Source organism: Myotis daubentonii, chromosome 17, assembly GCF_963259705.1.
Source record: "Myotis daubentonii chromosome 17, mMyoDau2.1, whole genome shotgun sequence".
In the NCBI taxonomy this organism is placed as follows: Eukaryota; Metazoa; Chordata; class Mammalia; order Chiroptera; family Vespertilionidae; genus Myotis; species Myotis daubentonii.
Window position 1 is genome coordinate 30299614 of NC_081856.1, and position 17536 is coordinate 30317149.

The window sequence follows — 17536 nt, forward strand, 5'->3', positions numbered from 1 at the left end:
AATGCTGTTATTTTACCAATTATTGAACCTTAAGGGAAGAAGGCTAATATTCTTAATATATTTTTTTTATCATCCTCTGGTCTCCCAAGTGGCAACTCACTGTCAATATTTAGACGAGGGTGTTATTAAGAATATGAAATGTTATTACAGAGCAGATTTCACATGAAATTTGATCCATTACGTAGGTCTGATCCCAGACTTTCAATCATGTTGTAACATTAAGGTTCCATTTTTAAGGTTGAAGAAAACAAAATGAGTTTGGGGGGAAAAAATTCATCCCTTTCATTTATATCTCCACCTCAGTCATGTTCTGCCTACCTTTCTGACTGTTCATAGGAATTTGGTTGAAAATAAGACAGTGTGTATTGATTGAGCACGTGCTGTGTGCCCAAAAGTGCCCCCATATTTAACATTAATAAAAATAAGCAACCCTTTGCCCCAAATAAGAAAAACTAATACAAATCAGTGGTGATCGTGCAAGTGATACTGAAGTGAGAATATAAGAACACACGGAGATGTCTTTTTCCCCTTATTTCATTAGACATGCAGAAATCATGGATAAATTGAAGTGACATTACCAAGTCAAAGTTCATTATTGTGAAGATGTTGACTTCATCGATGGCAAAAACAAACAAAACACCTTTGGGAGAAGACTGCTTTAGTCGTTGCTTTGTACATTCTTTTTTTAATAAGAGAAAAATAATTTATTGTCTGGGAGTTTGTTCAGCCAAGCAGGCCTCACGTTCCTTTTGAGATAAAATAAGATCTTTCCTCAGAGAGTACTTCTCTCATAAATTAGAAGTTTGGGTTGTTTTCCTCTTGTTTCTGGGTCTAGGCCTACTATATTCCATAAAACAGCTAATATATCATTAATTCTTACTGTTGGTCTTGTAGTTCAAATTCAACTCCCAGTTATTTATGGGACCTTGGCCAAATCACCTAGCCTTTCTAAGCCTCCAATTTTTCATCTACAAAATAGGAATAATAGGTAATAAATGGGGTGATGGTTGCACCCTGCCTGGCATCCGGCTTGGTACATAATAAGCCCTGAAAATGTGCTCCGGAGTCGATGTTGTCTGTGTTCTATATCCCTTTAAAGAGACTACAGTCTAGCAGTTAAGATGGGACATGGATTTATATTGTTATCCTTTAATGCAAGGCAGAGTTCGGAAGGAGGAGAGGTCACCTCTAACCTACAACATAGAGGAGGATGTTTCATTTGACCTGAGCCTGAATAAAATGAGCCGTATTTCAGCAGCCTGGGAAGCCTTTCTAGGGAGAGGGAATTATACAAGCAGAGCTGGAAAGGTGGGGAAGCATCACATACCAATGAGGTCCTCCGTGTGACTGCATCGTAGAATGTGTGAAATGCAGCAATGGCAATGAAGCCTGGGAAATGAACTTAGTTGTAGCTAGACTGATTATGTGGGACCTGGAATGCTTTGTGTTCACAAGTGTGGTCTCTGAGCATGGAAAATGCATGCTCATCTGGCCATTTGGAGGGTGCATGGCCAGCTCATTACAACCACCATACTCACCCACCACTGAGAGCCCCAGCCCACGGAGCTTCATGGTGGCCGACACTATGTGGCAACAGGCCAATGGTTGGAGCTTCCTGGGCAGCTCTGGACTTCGGCGTTATCCAGGTGGTCACACTTCCCACAACACCTATGTCATCATCGGGTACCAGATGCCATATTTTTAGGTTGGCTGAGCTAAAGGCTAACATTTTCTAAATTGGCTGTGACTGATTTTTTTGTAAATAGTGTCAGCCGAGGAAACCAGCAGAGAAATGAGACCCTCGTGCCTATCAGCCAGCAAAGGTGACAATATCAAGTACATGTGACCCTTCTTACATCAAGTTATGACCGAGTGCTTTTTTACCCATTTATGGTTTGAAAAACCCAGACTGAGAGATTGTGTAGCTTTTTCCAGTTCTTGTAAACATCATTAACCTAGCAGTAGGGTTGATTTGTCCAGTTTTCCTTTTCCGCATGGAAAAGTGGGGAGGAATGCTGATACGTGGAAGACCCAGAATGTCAGGCAAGCCGGAGAAGGTCAGGAGGGAATGGGCCCCTCCAAAATGGTCTGTAGTCTTACCTGAATTGGGGTTCGGGAGGTGTTTTGTTCACGAGATACCAAAACCAAAGTAGGAATTCAAAGCTCTTAAGTATTCAAGGCCATAGAGAAATGAGTACATTATTAAATTTAATGGATAATCAAGATATTAAAAAGCTGAAGATAATGTCTGGTTAGTGTGGCTCAGTTGGTTGAGCATCATCCCTTGCACCGAAACGTTGCTGGTTTGATTCCCAGTCAGGGCACATACCCAGGTTGCAGGTTGCAGGTTCAATCCCTGGTAGGGTTGTGTACAAAAGGCAACTGATCAATGTCTCTCCCTCAGATTAATCTCTCTCTCTCTCTCTGTGTGTCCTCCCCCTTTCTCTCTCAAATTGGTAAAAACATAATTTTTTAAAAAACTGAAAAAGACAAAAGGAAAGCCAATGATTAGTGGGCAGATATAATCAGGAGTAGATAAAAACAGGAGTTCTGAAGATATCTGGGAAAGATGCGGTGTCAGTGTTCAAAGCTGGAGCGTGGTTTTCTTCATGTTGGTGCCTCCTCCACTCTACCCTTGGAGTATATAGGGACCTGTGTTCTGTTCTGCAGTGTGCTGTACGGAGGCCATAGGTGTGCCCATGGATGTGACCCTGGGTGTGGGTATTGAGTTCTATTATGATGAGAGCAGTAAGGAAAATCACTAACTTTCACTGGAAGCTTCTATCATTATATCTTTATAGGGATGACAATGAGATTGGAGTATTAGTGAATGGTATTATGGCCAAAGCACCAAGTAATACTCCATACTTGTTCAGGGACCTGAGAGAGACACTCTAGTGACTGCAAAATGGGAGGCAACACAATGCATCTGGGGCTGTGGGTTCACCTCAAATCCTGATGTAGCGAGCTTTATTAATTGAGCGAGGGCACAAAGAACGTTCTCAGTTTTCTAAGCTGACAGTTAATAAAGTTTGGGGCATTACCTTCACCCAGTATGGCCGACTTGCAAAATTAGTGTTACTGCTCCCCTCTGCAGAGGGTAACAATAAAAAAATTTTAACATAAAAAATCGTAATCTTCTGCAAAATCACCTCAATGAACCATTCTGTGAGAAGATTAATTCTTATTTTAGTTCTGCTTTATTTATTTAATTAGATTTTACTTGGGGCAGAAAAAAGAGGTGGTGGTTATGGATGAGGGAGGATTGACTTGAGAGAATAGGGTAGAGGGTGATGACAGCAGTGCTGTGATGCCCCCTCCTACCACCAGGTGGCGCTTGGTTTCTGCTGGGTGTTCAGCCTGAGAATATTGTCTTTCTCCCCAATTTCTTCAGAAGTGATGAAGGCAACATCATCTTGAAACAAATGGTCAACTGTCTGTGGACTCTATGCCTTGAGGGTAAATTTCGGCCTTAAAGAAAGTTTTCTAATGTCATCAACAGGGCTTGGCAGGACGAGTCTTAGTAGTGCTGTTGGCTATTGGGAAGGGAGCAGGGTTATTCTCTTGTCTTGATGAACGCTGGTTAAATGAATAGGTGACTCTAATACCTTTCCACTAAAGAACCTACCCTACTCAAGACTCCGTTCCAGCCACAGAAATAATCACCTAACTTTCTTAATTTCCTTTCATAATGCACTGCTGGTAGGAGAGCTTTATTTCTAGTATTAAACCAACCCAACTCTACTGCATGATGTATTTCCTTTCACTCTCAAGAAATCCCCACAGACAGCATTAATGGATTTATTTTAAATTGTTGTTTGTAAAATGAAAGCAAACTCCAAATAATTATATAAAATCGTTTTTTAATGTTTGCATAATTTTTTCATCATTAAAAGCTACCAGGCTCTTTAATATTGAGACAGAACCATCCGTTGAACATAAAAAATTGTTACCTGGATGCTTTTAATATCTCCGCCTCACACACACACAGGCCTTCTCTGCTCTGCATGGTGATGTGTAGTGCTGGGCATGTTAGTGGCTTACTCTGAAAAATGTATTTTTGGGGGATGAACTTTAGTAAGAGAGTGGGGAAAATCCTAATCCTGAAACTTCCTGGAAGCCAAGCCCGTGGGCTCGGCCTGCTGTAGAGAATTGGACAAAGGTGCTACTCTCATGTTGTCATTGCAGGGCCCATAAGTGATGCTATCCTTAGCCCTTCCCTGTTTTCACAGCTATCCTCTGCATAGGCCATAACCCATTGCTTGAAAAGCCTACAAACTCTACTTGGTAGGATCCAGGTGTGGGTTTTAAAATATCTTCATCCAAATTGCAGCAGAGGCTCAAGAGTTCAACAGACAGTTGCTTTGAATTTGGTTTTATATACATTTTTACTCACTGAACACTATAATGAAAATATGCCCTTAAATGTCTTCTTGATTAGAATATCCTGGAGACAATTAGTGCCTTAACTTGCCCTGGCATTTACACAAATATTAGAAAAAAGCTTTGCCTGTCATTTCTGTTTCATTGACACCTAACCTAAGATTGTAAGGCAAGCTGTTAGGAGTTGTAAATGGTTATTGTGTTTTGTTTCTATGAATCAGGACATTCATCCAGATGTGCGAAAATAAGTACTAATGCTAATATTCATTTTGTCTTAACATAACCTATGACTTCAAATCTTGCATTTATCAAAGTAACCTCACTGATATTTTGACTTAACTGACTTCACAATTAGAAATGTTACAAATTTGAATGTATATAATCAAGCTAATAGGTTATTGCTTTTGTCTTTTATAAGAGGCCTTGGAAGATTTTGTTTTAAAATAGCCTCCTAATAAACAAACTAACAAAACAGCTTAAAGGTGTGACCTTGCTATTCAAAGTGTGGCCTATGCACCAATAGCCCGGAGGTTTGTTAGAAATGCATACGCTTGGACCCCACCCCAGACGTACTGAATCAAAGTCTGCATTTTAATAAGATCCCAGGTGATTTATATGCACGTTAGAGAAGCACTGCACTGGAGTAAACAGCAAAAGTTTCTGCTAAAAAAACATACAGTCTATGGGAGTCACCCGTTATCACCCGTGAACACATACGTATTATGAAGGTGTTTTTCAGATGTCACTCAGAGGGCCAGTGTCCAAGCTGGACAGAATCCCAGGCTACATCCTCAAAATGATGCTTTAGTAGGTCTTGTGAGAAGGAGAAGTCTTTATGTATCTATTTTACAAAGTTTCCCAGGCAACTGTGCTGAACAGCTAGTTCTGTAGAAAGCAAGACATTGGAAAATGAGATATAAAACTCACAGTTTTTCAAGTTTGGTTGAAGAGACGATGGGTAAAAGGAAAGTTCATGTGGCAAAAAAGAAATCTCGCTAGGTTGTCTCTATAGCACCAAGTACTGATTAGTGAGGGGCCGTTTGAGAAGGACGAGAGAAAACAGAAATGACAGAAAAAGTGGCTAGAGCGGTACTCCATCCACCCTACACTTGTTGGTGTCTTTTTTTTGCAGACCACCATGCTAGACAGTGATGGACAGTGAGGTAAGTAATCACATACTCTCTCTGCCCTCAAACACTCTCTAATAGAGTGGGGGAGACAAGAATGTCAATAACTGTGATCCAAGGAAGAAGGAAATAAATATGAAAACAAGGTAAAATCATCATATTCTCACCATAGAGGAAGGAACCATTGGCTTTTGCTAAAAAGCATGAGGAATGGCTTTGCAGAAAGCAGCCATCCCTGTGTTCCAGGCATTGTTCTAATTGCATTTAGGAAAGGCTGATGTGGAAAGAAAAGCTGGAGGAAAGGATTCAAGGACAGCATAAAACTTTGAGGCATGAAGGGGATTCTGGGGCCCAACTCGGCATCTGCGCTGAGCGGGTGGAGAGGAGGCAGCATCCGAGAGCACTTGGTGGTGGCAGCAAGGAGGACCATGGGGCCATATCAAGGATGGTCTTCTCTGGGTGCTGGCTGCAACCTTGTTGATTCTTTTAATGAGACTTGACCACAAGGAGGTTAGCACCCTCCACTTTTATTTGATTTTAGTTTAGTTTAGTTTAGTTTATTTATTACCCAAGGGAAGAAATGCTTGAAGCTCCTGGCCTTCAACTGAGCAGTCTTAGGGTCTGCGGTCAGAGTTTGAGTTTTGATCACACTGATCTTTTGGCAGCTCCAGTGTTCATCAGGTTGGCTAGGACATCTGTGTCATCCCTGAACAGCTACCACCAGAGGAGGAAGAACGGGATGAAGCCTCCATGTCATTAGAAATTCAGCGCAGGATTCCCCAGCTTGACTCGCTGATATGCCTGGAGCTCCCCACGCATGTCTGGGAATGTTGTGGGGTAATATGTGTTACAGGTGTAACATGCCGATCTAGTCCATCCTAAATGAAAGCGATCAGTGTAAGTTCTTCATATTTCATTGAAAACACTATCTTACTCTTCTCCATCTTTTATAGACTACTAGTATCCCAATGAGCCTTCATGCAAGGGAACAGCGTATGGCTCTGTAAGTAGCATCCTTAGAGACTGTTTCTGTGACTGTGTGGTCACTGAAACATTAAATGGCTCGCAAACACCTTCCTTTAAAAGTGGAGGCAACGCTGCCTCAGCTGCCATCAGGAGCTTGCTGGGCCTGAGAATGGTGTGTGTGTCCACCACCTTATTTCCGTTCATTAACTGTTTCCAATATTTATGTTTAATTAGTCCCGTGTTGTTTTCATTTTCCTGCTTCCTGACTTTCTTCATTTCTTTCATGTTCTCCATCTGTTTCTGTCTTTGAAAATTTCATTTTGGTCTTTAAATTTAATTGATGTCTCCTCTAACATTTCCTAGTTCATTAACATTTCTCATCAGATTGGTTTTATTCAGTTCAACCACTTTACATATCTAAAAAATGTTAAACCCTTGATTAAGGGTATTGATCCTCAAAAAGCCATCTTTTTTCTTTAGTAAATAAATATTCCCAAGTGCTTGTGATTCTTATAAAACTTTTCTATTCTCTTAAATCCAAAGTAGATGGCCCATAAGATAGTACAAGTTGTGTTGTTTCAAAACATAATTGATAGTAGTAGTAGCTAACATATTAGGCATTTTCCTATGTGCTTTGTATTTATTATCTCATGCAATACTTACTAAAGAGGTCAGTGCTATTGCTATCCCCATTTTACATATGAGAAAATTGTGGCACAGAGAATTTAAGTATCAGTAACTGTGGAGTCCAACCAGGCGTCTGGATCCAGGTCTCATTCTCTTAACCTTTATCCTATATAATAAAAGCCTAATATGCGAAATGTCCAGCCATCCGGTTAGCTGTTCAACCAATCAAAGCATAATATGCTTGCTATGACATGCACTGAGCATCAGGGGGCAGACGCTCCAGTAGGTGAGTTTGCTCCTGGGATCTGGCTGATCGGACTGAGTGAGACATGCCAGTCACACCCTGGAGCCCTCCCGCAGTCCCTCTCCAGCTGGCCAACCTCCTGCGTCCCTCCCCAACCCCCATCATGCACCAGTGGGGTCCCTCGGCCTGGCCCGTGACCTCTCGCAATCTGGGACCCCTCGGGGGATGTTGGAGAGCCGGTTCTGGCCCAATCCCGCAGGCCAGGCTCTAGTAAAAAGATAAAGAGTCTGGGTAAATAATTGGTCAGAAATACCTACAAATCTTTGAGGTTTAATTATCTTCCTGGTAATGTCAGATTTTATTAGTTCATCAATTTTCAACTGGTCACTATCTTTACATTTATTTATTGGCTGAATTGATCATGTAAAAATCATGCCCAGCTGAACGTGAAAGAAGAGAAGTGTTTCAGAGTCAAAATATTTGAAACCGTTTTTTAAACTGGGTGAGAGCAAGAATGTCGTGATGTTGCACTTCCCTGAAGCTTTGGGATGTGGGGTGCTGAGACTCACGTGCTGTGGCTTGCTTGATGCCCACAAGCCAAATCAGCCCTATATCCACAGGAGCACAGACACCTCAGGACAATCTGATGACCTCAGTTGACACAGTTGGTTCTCTTCCCATTTGGTGCATCATTGCCTAAGCTCACCATGCATTCTTTAATATCTCCTGCTAATGACAAGAAGCCTGATGACAACTAACATTTACTCTAAACTCACTTGTGCTATGCACCTTCTTAGCATTTTCTCATGTGAGTCTTCAAACAACTCCCTGTATGTACTATTATATCTCCAGCCTATAGGTGGGGCAATTGAGCCTAGAGAAGTTTAAGTAACTTGCTGAGGGGACGCAGATGGGAGACTGCAGGACTGGGCAACCCCTGTTCTCACCATCTGTGATTTGGGGTATATGGGAGGCATTCATTCATCAGACACTCATTGTACTGTGCTTTGTGCTGGATGAGATGAGCACTCAGAGGAAGGAAATGGTGTTTGTCCTCACAAACTTGTAGTCAGACATGCACACAGATAATTATGAGGTAAAGAGATGAATGGTGCTGGAGAAGCACAATCAAAAGACTGACCAGTTCCAGGAGAGGAAGCTGGGAACAGCGCTAATACAAGCAGACCTCATTTTGTTGTGCTCCTTTGCTTTATTGCATTTTATAGGTATTGCATTTTGTTACAAATGGAAGGTTACAACTTGCTTTATTGCAATGCTTGCTTTATTGCGATCCTTACTTTATTGCGGTGGTCTGGAACTGGACCCGCAATATCTCCAAGGTATTCCTGCCTATTTGATAATTAAGCATGAGTAAAAGAAAGGCATTAAAGACTAAGGGAAACCACGTGTAAAGGCCTGAAGTCCTTCACTGATGAACTCATCCAATATTTTTGAGTGTACCCTACAGTGCAGGCCCCAGGAACTGCCCTCATGGACCTTATACTCCAAACACACAGCAGCATTGTTTGGGATTTCATGGACATGCATGAGATATTTAGCTACAGCTGGGATTATTAACTGAAGGCAGGTGGGGCTGTGTGGTAGTTTCCTATTGCTGATGTAACCGATTACCACAGGTACAGGCATACCTGGGAGATATTGCGGGTTTGGTTCCAGACCACCACAGTCAAGTGAGTTTCACAATAAAGGTAGTCACAGACTTTTTCTTATGAAGGGTCTGCCTTCAATTGGTAAAAATCACATCTGTGAAAAGCAGTAAAGCAAAGTGCAATGAAAGGAGGTATGCCTCAATAGTAGCTTAAAACAGCACGAATTTATTATCTTACAGCTCTGGGTATTAGAAGTCCAAAATAAGCATTATGGACTAAAATCAAGGTGTGGGCAGGGCTGTGTTTCTTCTAGGGCAGTGGTTCTCAACCTTCCTAATGCCACGACCCTTTAATACGTTCCTCATGTTGTGGTGACCCCCAACCATAAAATTATTTTCGTTGCTACTTCATAACTGTAATTTTGCTACTGGTATGAATCGTAATGTAAATATCTGATATGCAGAATGTATTTTCATTGTTACAAATTGAACATAATTAAAGCATAGTGATTCATCACAAAAACAATATGTAATTATATATGTGTTTTCAGATGGTCTTAGGCGACCCCTGTGAGAGGGTCGTTCGACCGCCAAAGGGGTCGCGACCCACAGGTTTAGAACCGCTATTCTAGAGGCTCTAGGGAGGAATCATTTCTGTTTTGTTTGTTTTCTTTTCTCATTTTTTTGTAATCCTCACCTGAGGGTATTCTTTCCATTAATCTTTAGAAAAAGATTGTAAGGGAGGGAAGGGAGGGTGGGATGAGGGAGGGAGGGAGGAAGGGAGGGAGGGAAGGAGGGAGGGAGGGAAGGAAACATTGATGTGAGAGAGACGTATCAACCGGTTGCCTCCCAACACATACCCCAACTGTGACTGGGGATCGAGCCTGCAACCCAGGTATGTGTCCTGAACCGGGAATTGAATCCATGATCCTTCAGTCCACGGGCCGACACTCTAACCACTGAGTAAAACCAGCCAGGGCCGACACTCTAACCACCGAGTAAAACCAGCCAGGGCAGGAATCATTTCCTTGTCTTTTCTAGCTTCTGAAAGATACCTATGCTTCTTTATCCATGGCCCCTTCCATCATCTACAAAGTCAGCAGTATAGTATCTTCAAAATTCTCCCACATTCACACTCCTACCTTCTCCTTTAAAGGACGCTGTGATGACATTGGACCCTCCTGGACGAGCTAGGATAGTCTTCCCTTCACCTTAATCATGAAGTGCCTGCTAAGTCCCGTTAGCCATGGAAGGTACATACTCACAGGACATGCTCACCTTTGGGGGCCTGTTAGAGGCAGGTGATGGAGAGCTTCATTTGCTGTATTAGGATCTGGGCTTCGTTTAATAGAATCATGGGAAGTGGCCGGAACACCAAGGGCTAAGAAGAGAAATGTTTAGAGGTTCTGCTGGTGAGCGCTGATGAGGGTTTGAAGTAAGGCACTATCAGTGGGAGTGGAGAAGAGTAATCAATTTGAGAGAAATTCAGTACATATTGCACTTGGCAATTAATTGGACAGGTGGATGAAGGAGAGAGAGAATTCGGAGATGACCCCAATTTCTCACTTGGTCAGCTGGTTAGCAAATGTTCTTAATTTTCTGCTTAAAATGACATTTTTGTGAAGTAGTCAGTGTCAGCACAAATATTCAGGTTAGTACAACATTAGCTGCATCCACTTCGCACAAATCGCCGGTGAAGTTCTTCAGGTCTTCCGTTTTTATATTTTTCTTTCCTCTGTTGTAGGCTATTCTTTTTTTTAAAGATGCTGGCATACCCAGATGTCTTCCCAACAATACTGCATTTCAGTGTAGTATCTTAAGCTAGCCTATGTTTGGAGCCTTTAAGGCAGCGGTTCTCAACCTGTGGGTTGCTACCCCTTTGGCGGCCGAACGACCCTTTCACAGGGGTCGCCTAAGACAATCCTGCATATCAGATATTTACATTATGATTCATAACAGTTGCAACATTACAGTTATGAAATAGCAATGAAGATAATTTTATGGTTGGATCACAACATGAAGAACTGTATTTAAAGGGCCAGAAGGTTGAGAACCACTACTGTAAGGCACGGTACACATCCCTCTTTATTGTGGCTCTTCATGTGTATACGAAAGTCATTTTTGACCCAGCAGTCCCATTTCTTGGTATATATCTAAAACAAATAAAATCACTTTCTCAATCAGCTATCTGCACTTCCATGTTTACTGCAGCATTATACACAGTAGCAAAGATATGGAAACAACCTAAGTGTCTGTTGGTAAATATGAATGGATAGAGAAAATATGGTGTGTGTGTGTGTATGTGTGTGTACATACAGTGGAATATCATTCAGTGCTAAAAAAGAAGGGAATTCTCCCATTTATGACAATATGGTGAACTGGGAGGACATTTTGCTAAATGAAATAAGCCAGACACACACACAAAATATTATATGATCTCACTTCTATGTAGAATCTTTTAAAAAATTCAAAATTGAACTCATAGAACAGAGTAGAATTGTGGTTCCCAGAGGCTGGGGGGATGGGAAAGAGAAAGATATTGATCAGAGGGTACAAACTTTCAGTTATAAGACAACTAAGTCCTGGAGACCAAATATACAGCGTGGTGACTACGGTTAGTAATAATGTATCGTATACTTGAAATATGCTAATAGACCTCAAGTGTTCTTGCCACAACACGCTAAAAAAGATAACTATGGGATTTGGGTGAATTGTTAATTAGCTTGATTGTGATAATCATTTCATATTTCACAATCATATACATATATCAAAACATGTTGTATACCTTAAATATATACCATTTTTATTTGCAAAAAGTATTAAGTACTTGTTATAGGTGAATGAACCCATTTCTATAATCTACAAGTAGGACGTTGGCTTTTAAATCTAGTTTATACATCATAATCAAAACATACTAGACATGAAGAAATCATCAGAGCCAGTTAACTCAGAGTGTTCCTCAAGTTCTCTCTATAAGCATCATGTTACATATATTTGTAAGATAAGGGAAAGTATACGTTTCTCTTTTCAAGTAACTTAGGGATACTGGACACATGGTGATAATGCAAGTGAAATGGTTGAAGGGATGTACGAAAAGTGTCATCCTCCACGAATAGATGTCGGAGCAGCAGAGAGAGCCCGACAGCAGCTGGAAGTCACGAGGCCAAGGCATGGCTAGTTCAGTAGAATTAACCTCGGGCCCCACACCCACCCCAGGCAAGTAACTTCCATCCCTTTCAACTTAATTCCATTTAGATTTATTAAATCCTTACTGTAAAACACTGTGTTTGCTCAAGCAGAGAGGAATATGTGAAATGCATATACCTGACAAATGGCTTGTATTCAGAATATATGAAGTAGTCATGCAAATCAATAAAAAAAGAACGAACAGCACAACTTTTAAGCTGGAAAAGACTTGCACAGACACTTCACCAAAAAAGGTATTGAGCCCGGCTGGTGTGGTTCAGTGGTTGAGTGTCGACACAGGAACCAAGAGGTCGCCGGTTTGATTCCTGGTCAGGGCACATGCCTGGGTTGTGGACTCATGCAGGAGGCATCCAGTCGATGATGTTTCTGTCTCATTGTGTTTCTATCTCTCTGTCCTTCTCCCTTCCTCTATCTTTCAAAAGCAATTAAAACATTTTTAAAAAGATATTGAAATGGCCAGTAAGCTTATGAAAAAATATTTAATGTCATTAGGGAAATATAATTTAGAACCACAACGAAAATATATTCATGTGTCGTTAGGGAAATATAAATTGGAAATACAGTGAGATACTACGTCATGCTCCTGGAAGAGGTGAAACTTTAAAAAGATCAGCAACACCAAATTAGGGATGGTGTGGGGCAAGCAGAACCCTCAGAGAGTGTGAGGGAAATGGAAAATGGTGCTGCCCCTTTTGGGAAACTGTTGGCAGCACCCAATCTGAAACATACTGCTAAACACATTAACTATCCACTTGCCCAGTGACTTAGAAACTCTACTCCCAGGTACTTCCAAGAAAAATGAAGACACAGAGCCACACAAATACTTGTGCATGAATATTCATAGCAATTTTATTCACCCTATTCTTAAAGTATAAAGAACCCACTTGTATACACAGCAACAGGACTGACTCTTACAAAGTCTGTGTTGAATGAAAGAAGCCAGACCCAAAAGCCTAATAGGCTGTTTGATTCCACTTCTATGAAGCACAGCGACAGGGCAAACCAACCTATGGTGATAGAAAATCGTTGCTGTAAGTGGTAGGGGTTAACATGAGGGAAATTCTTGGGGGGATAAAAATGTCCTATCTTTGGGGTTACACTTCTCAAATCTCATTAAATTATATTCTTAAGGTATATATATTTTACTACATGTGAATTTACCTAAAAAAAAAATAAAAAAAAATAAAAATTCTGTGCTAGGTGCTAGGAATGCAATGGTGAACAAAATAGACAAGGTCCCAACTTCCCTAGATTTTGCAGTTGAATGGGTAAAAAAGACATTAAGAAATCACTTGTGGGATTAAGCCTTATATGGTGCTATGGGGGCATAAAACAAGGGAAAACACTCAGGAAAGGTTAGTGGCCCCAGAGAAATGACATCCAAGCAGACTTTTTTTTTTTCTTATGAATCATCGATCAGCTGCCTCCCGTATGCCCCCCTCTGGGGACTGAGCCCACAACCCAGGCATGTGCCCTTGACCGGAATCGAACCTGGGACCCTTCAGTCCCCTGGCTGATGCTCTATCCACTGAGCCAGACCAGCTAGGGCTAAGCAGACTTTTAAAGGATGAGGAAGAGTTTCCAAAGACCTTGGAAAGTGAAAACAAACTCACTTCGTCAAGGACATGAAGATGTGTAGCATGGCTGGAGGAAGCATGGAGAACGGTGGGAGAGTGACAGGAGATGATGCAAATGGAGTGTTCTTTGGCAGTTTCTGAGAGCCTTCTCTAGGAGAGACCTGGAGTATGCCCACCTTCTTTTTTTCCTGCTCCTTCCTGCTGCCAGGGACTTGGATGTGGCCTTGCACCTTGAGGATGCTGGCCACATCCTAGGGTTCGATCCTGAGGGCCTCATGAAGAAGAGCTTACATGGCGGCCTTGCGTTGCAAACCCTCAGACTTTGATGGGGAGAGGGGAAAGGAGGGAGAATTTTTTGTTCCTGCTAGGTGAACCTACCTAACTGACAGCGGCGGATTTATATTTTTAAAAGACCATCCTGGCTTCCCTGGGATCCCTGGACACAAAGTTTCATCCACTTTCCTATAATTACTTCGCTTTCTCTTCTGTTCCTTTGTCCCTTAGGGGTGAAGGTGATGAAAATGAAGCCATCCTTCGTCAACAGGAATAATATTCTGGGGTTTTTACTTTCAGTTTCTGCCAGTGGCTGGTTTAAGGTGTAGAAAAATGATAGACAAGATGCACAATTATAAACTAATTGCCAAGAACAGGAGATCCAAATCTCAGTAAATGGTTCCCCCGCCCCAGTTCATTTTGAAACAAAGTTGATTAGCATCTTAAATAGGAAAGTTACATGCCTCTCATATCTGAGCAGCTGCAAAATATTAGCATTTGGTAATGATGTGCTACATCAACAATAGCAGGCCCCTTATTTTTGAAATGCCTGGCTAGCATGGACTTGACTCATTCTACTCCATAAAGGTTTTCTCTATCTGCAAGGAGGAAACATAAGTAGGGCCTGTGCAGAGGGTGGATGCACAGGAACCGTTCCTCCCCATACCAATCTGAATTCTCCGGGATGTTTCCGGAGCACAGAGCTGCCTTCTCCCCCTCCCATCCCCCGACTCCAGTGTCCACCGGGACCTCAATATCCTCATAATAATCAACAATGTATGTAGTTGTTTTGACCAACTAAATCATGTTACTCCCCTTCAGTATATAAGACAGAAGGAAAACCTAACATTAAAAAAAACGCATACAATAAAACAAAAGCCATTGCAACAACTGTACTTAGAATAGAAGGAAACTATGATCTAAAAATGTTTTAAATTGGTTTTTAATGTGAAAATTAAAGGCATTATAAATCCATCACATCAAGAGGATTGTAATTTCCAGTCGATATAAAGAGAAAGCATCCTGATAGCAGGGTTTTTAAAGCACCGGAACAGATTAGGGAAGGAGATTTGTCAAGGTGGTTTCTCAAGAGATCTTTAAAGGGAAAGCAGCTCATCTGTCTTATTTTAGAGAAAACTTGGTAGAAAGCAAGAGGCTGAAATTGCTGGCGTTGAAGTTCTGTTCTGCTAGAACATTTAAACAGGTCTGTGCAAAAGAAATGTTTTCATGACCTTGGGGTGGGCAAGGATTTCTGAACCAAGGTACAACGAGCACTAAACACAATCAAAGTAACAAGCTTGGATGTCATTAAAATTAAGAACTTCTGATCATCAAAAGACATAGTGGAATGAAAAGGTAAGCTACAGATTAGCTGAAGATATTTACAATACATATAAATAAATCCAGTAACTCTTCTATCTAGAGTTTATAAAGAAATTCTATAAGTTAGTGAGAAAAAAGGCAAACACCCCAGGCAATAAGCACATGAAAAATTCAGCATCACTGCTAATCAGAGAAATGCAAATTAAGAACAAAATGAGGAACCATGGCATCCTTACCAGAATGTCTGCAATTGGAACATCTCTCAGTACCAGCGTTGGATCAGGATATGGAGCAACTGGAACTCTCACACATTATTGCTCAAGTGTAAATTGGTACAACCTCTTCAGAAAACTGTTTGAGAGATTTTTTTAAAATAAAGTTAAATTACCCAATGATATCACAGTTCCACTGATAGGTATTAGAAATGAAGGCATGTCCGAATAAAGACTTGTGCAAGAATGTCATAGCAGCTTTACTCAAAATTGCTACAAACTGAAAACAAGGATGAAAAACTGAAACCAACCATAGTATAGATGCTGCACAGTATTAAAGAAGAATGAACTGATACGTGTAACAACAAGCATAAATCTCACAGACTGTGTGCCCAGCAGAGGAAGCCAGGCACAAAAGAGGGCATTCTGTATCATCTCATTTCCATGCAGGTTAAGAGAAGGCTAAACTTGTCCTGGCCAATGTGGCTAAATGGTTAAAGCATTGCCCTGAGCACCGAAGGGTCACAGGTTCAATTCCCAGTAAAGGGCACATACCTGAGTTGCACGTGTGATTCACAGTCAGGGTGCATGTGGGAAGCAACCAATGTATCTCTCACATGGATGTTTTTTAGCCCAGCTGGTGTGGCTCAGAGATTGAGGTCGACCTATAAGCCAGGAGGTCATGGTTCAATTCCCAGTTGGGGCATATGCCTGGGTTGCACAGGAGGCAGCCAATCAATGATTTTCTTCCCTCATTGATGTTTATCTATCTCTTTCTCTCACTTCCTCTCTGAAATCAATAAAAATATGTTTTAAATGTTTTTTTAAATGTGTTTTTTAAATGATGTCTATTTTAATTGTGTATGGTCTTCAAGAGCATAAGTCATTTTTCTTTGTTATGTAGAGATATTATTATGGATTTAGGAAATATTAATCACCTAGATCTGAGTTGTAGTAATCAATTTTTATTATTGAGACAAAATAAAAGTTGGCCACTTATTATTAAATAAGACATTGTAATGAAATCACTAGATGGCAATCTTGGTCTCAATATGGCAAGAGTTGAGTGATTGACAGTTCTTATTTGTTGAAGCAAATTGTAAATGACCACATTAGATGACACAAGCAGAGCACTAAATGGAGAAAGTGATTTAAGGCTAGGTTCTTCTAATGTCAGTCTTTTTCAATTTACAAATCTAAGTGGTGTGTTTCTCCATAAAAAGTTCATGTTAATGCAAAAGCGTGTCTCGAAAATGTCAAGTGCCGTGAATTACTAAGATGTTGCTGATGGTTTGTGTTTTAACCTCAAATACTCCCAGTTATTGTCTTGATTGTTACAAATAGAAGGTATGCTCTCTGACATGATTATTACTTTATTAAATAATTTAGCTTAATGCCCTTATACTTCTTCCACATCTCTCTAATAATTTATTCAGGAGGCTCATCATATTGTGCATAAAACTAGCATGATTATATCTGCACCTGAAATTTTTTTTAGATTGAGATGGATGGCAGAGATCAGATACTTTAAAAGTACTTTGGTGCACTGCCCTCTAATTGCTAATTTTACTGAATGTGAAAGGTATTTACTTTCTCTTCACTCTGGCTTCCCTGGGAATAATATTCAAGAAACCAAAGACCCGTTCACTGCAGAGCAGGCATGCAGGTGGGTCCCGCCTGGACCCTTCCTGGAAGAGTTGTGTTGCAGAAGTATCATAAAGCCTTTATTCCAGGGGGAGGAGACCTCCGTGCACGTCCTGAGTTACTGATCCTTAGAGAGCTTTAAAACAAGCAGGAAAGTGTATGCGTAATTTCTTTCTTTCCTTTGGTAGCCAGTCATTCAGGAAAAATCGGAGTTAAAGTGTTGAAGGGGAGTGAGTTGTGACAAGTTAAAATGATCTTTGTCTCAAAAAGTCTCCATTACTCTAGGTCAGTGGTTGGCAAACTCCTTAGTCAACAGAGCCAAATATCAACAGTACAACGATTGA

General features: G+C 40.9%; 1 protein-coding gene across 9 annotated transcripts in view; it reads left to right on the top strand.

Moving 5' to 3' along the window:
* The window catches only part of SAMD12 (sterile alpha motif domain containing 12), a 346079-nt gene that overhangs the window by 90693 nt on the left and 237850 nt on the right, over positions 1 to 17536 (top strand). Inside the window, exon 2 of one of the 9 annotated variants that reach the window (XM_059671853.1) lies at positions 5516 to 5546. The exons of the other annotated variants lie outside the window; for them this stretch is intronic. Within the exon in view, the coding sequence (XP_059527836.1) occupies positions 5535 to 5546 (12 nt within the window). The 5' untranslated portion in view covers positions 5516 to 5534. The remainder of the gene's footprint in view (positions 1 to 5515; positions 5547 to 17536) is intronic. 9 annotated transcript variants of the gene reach the window in all.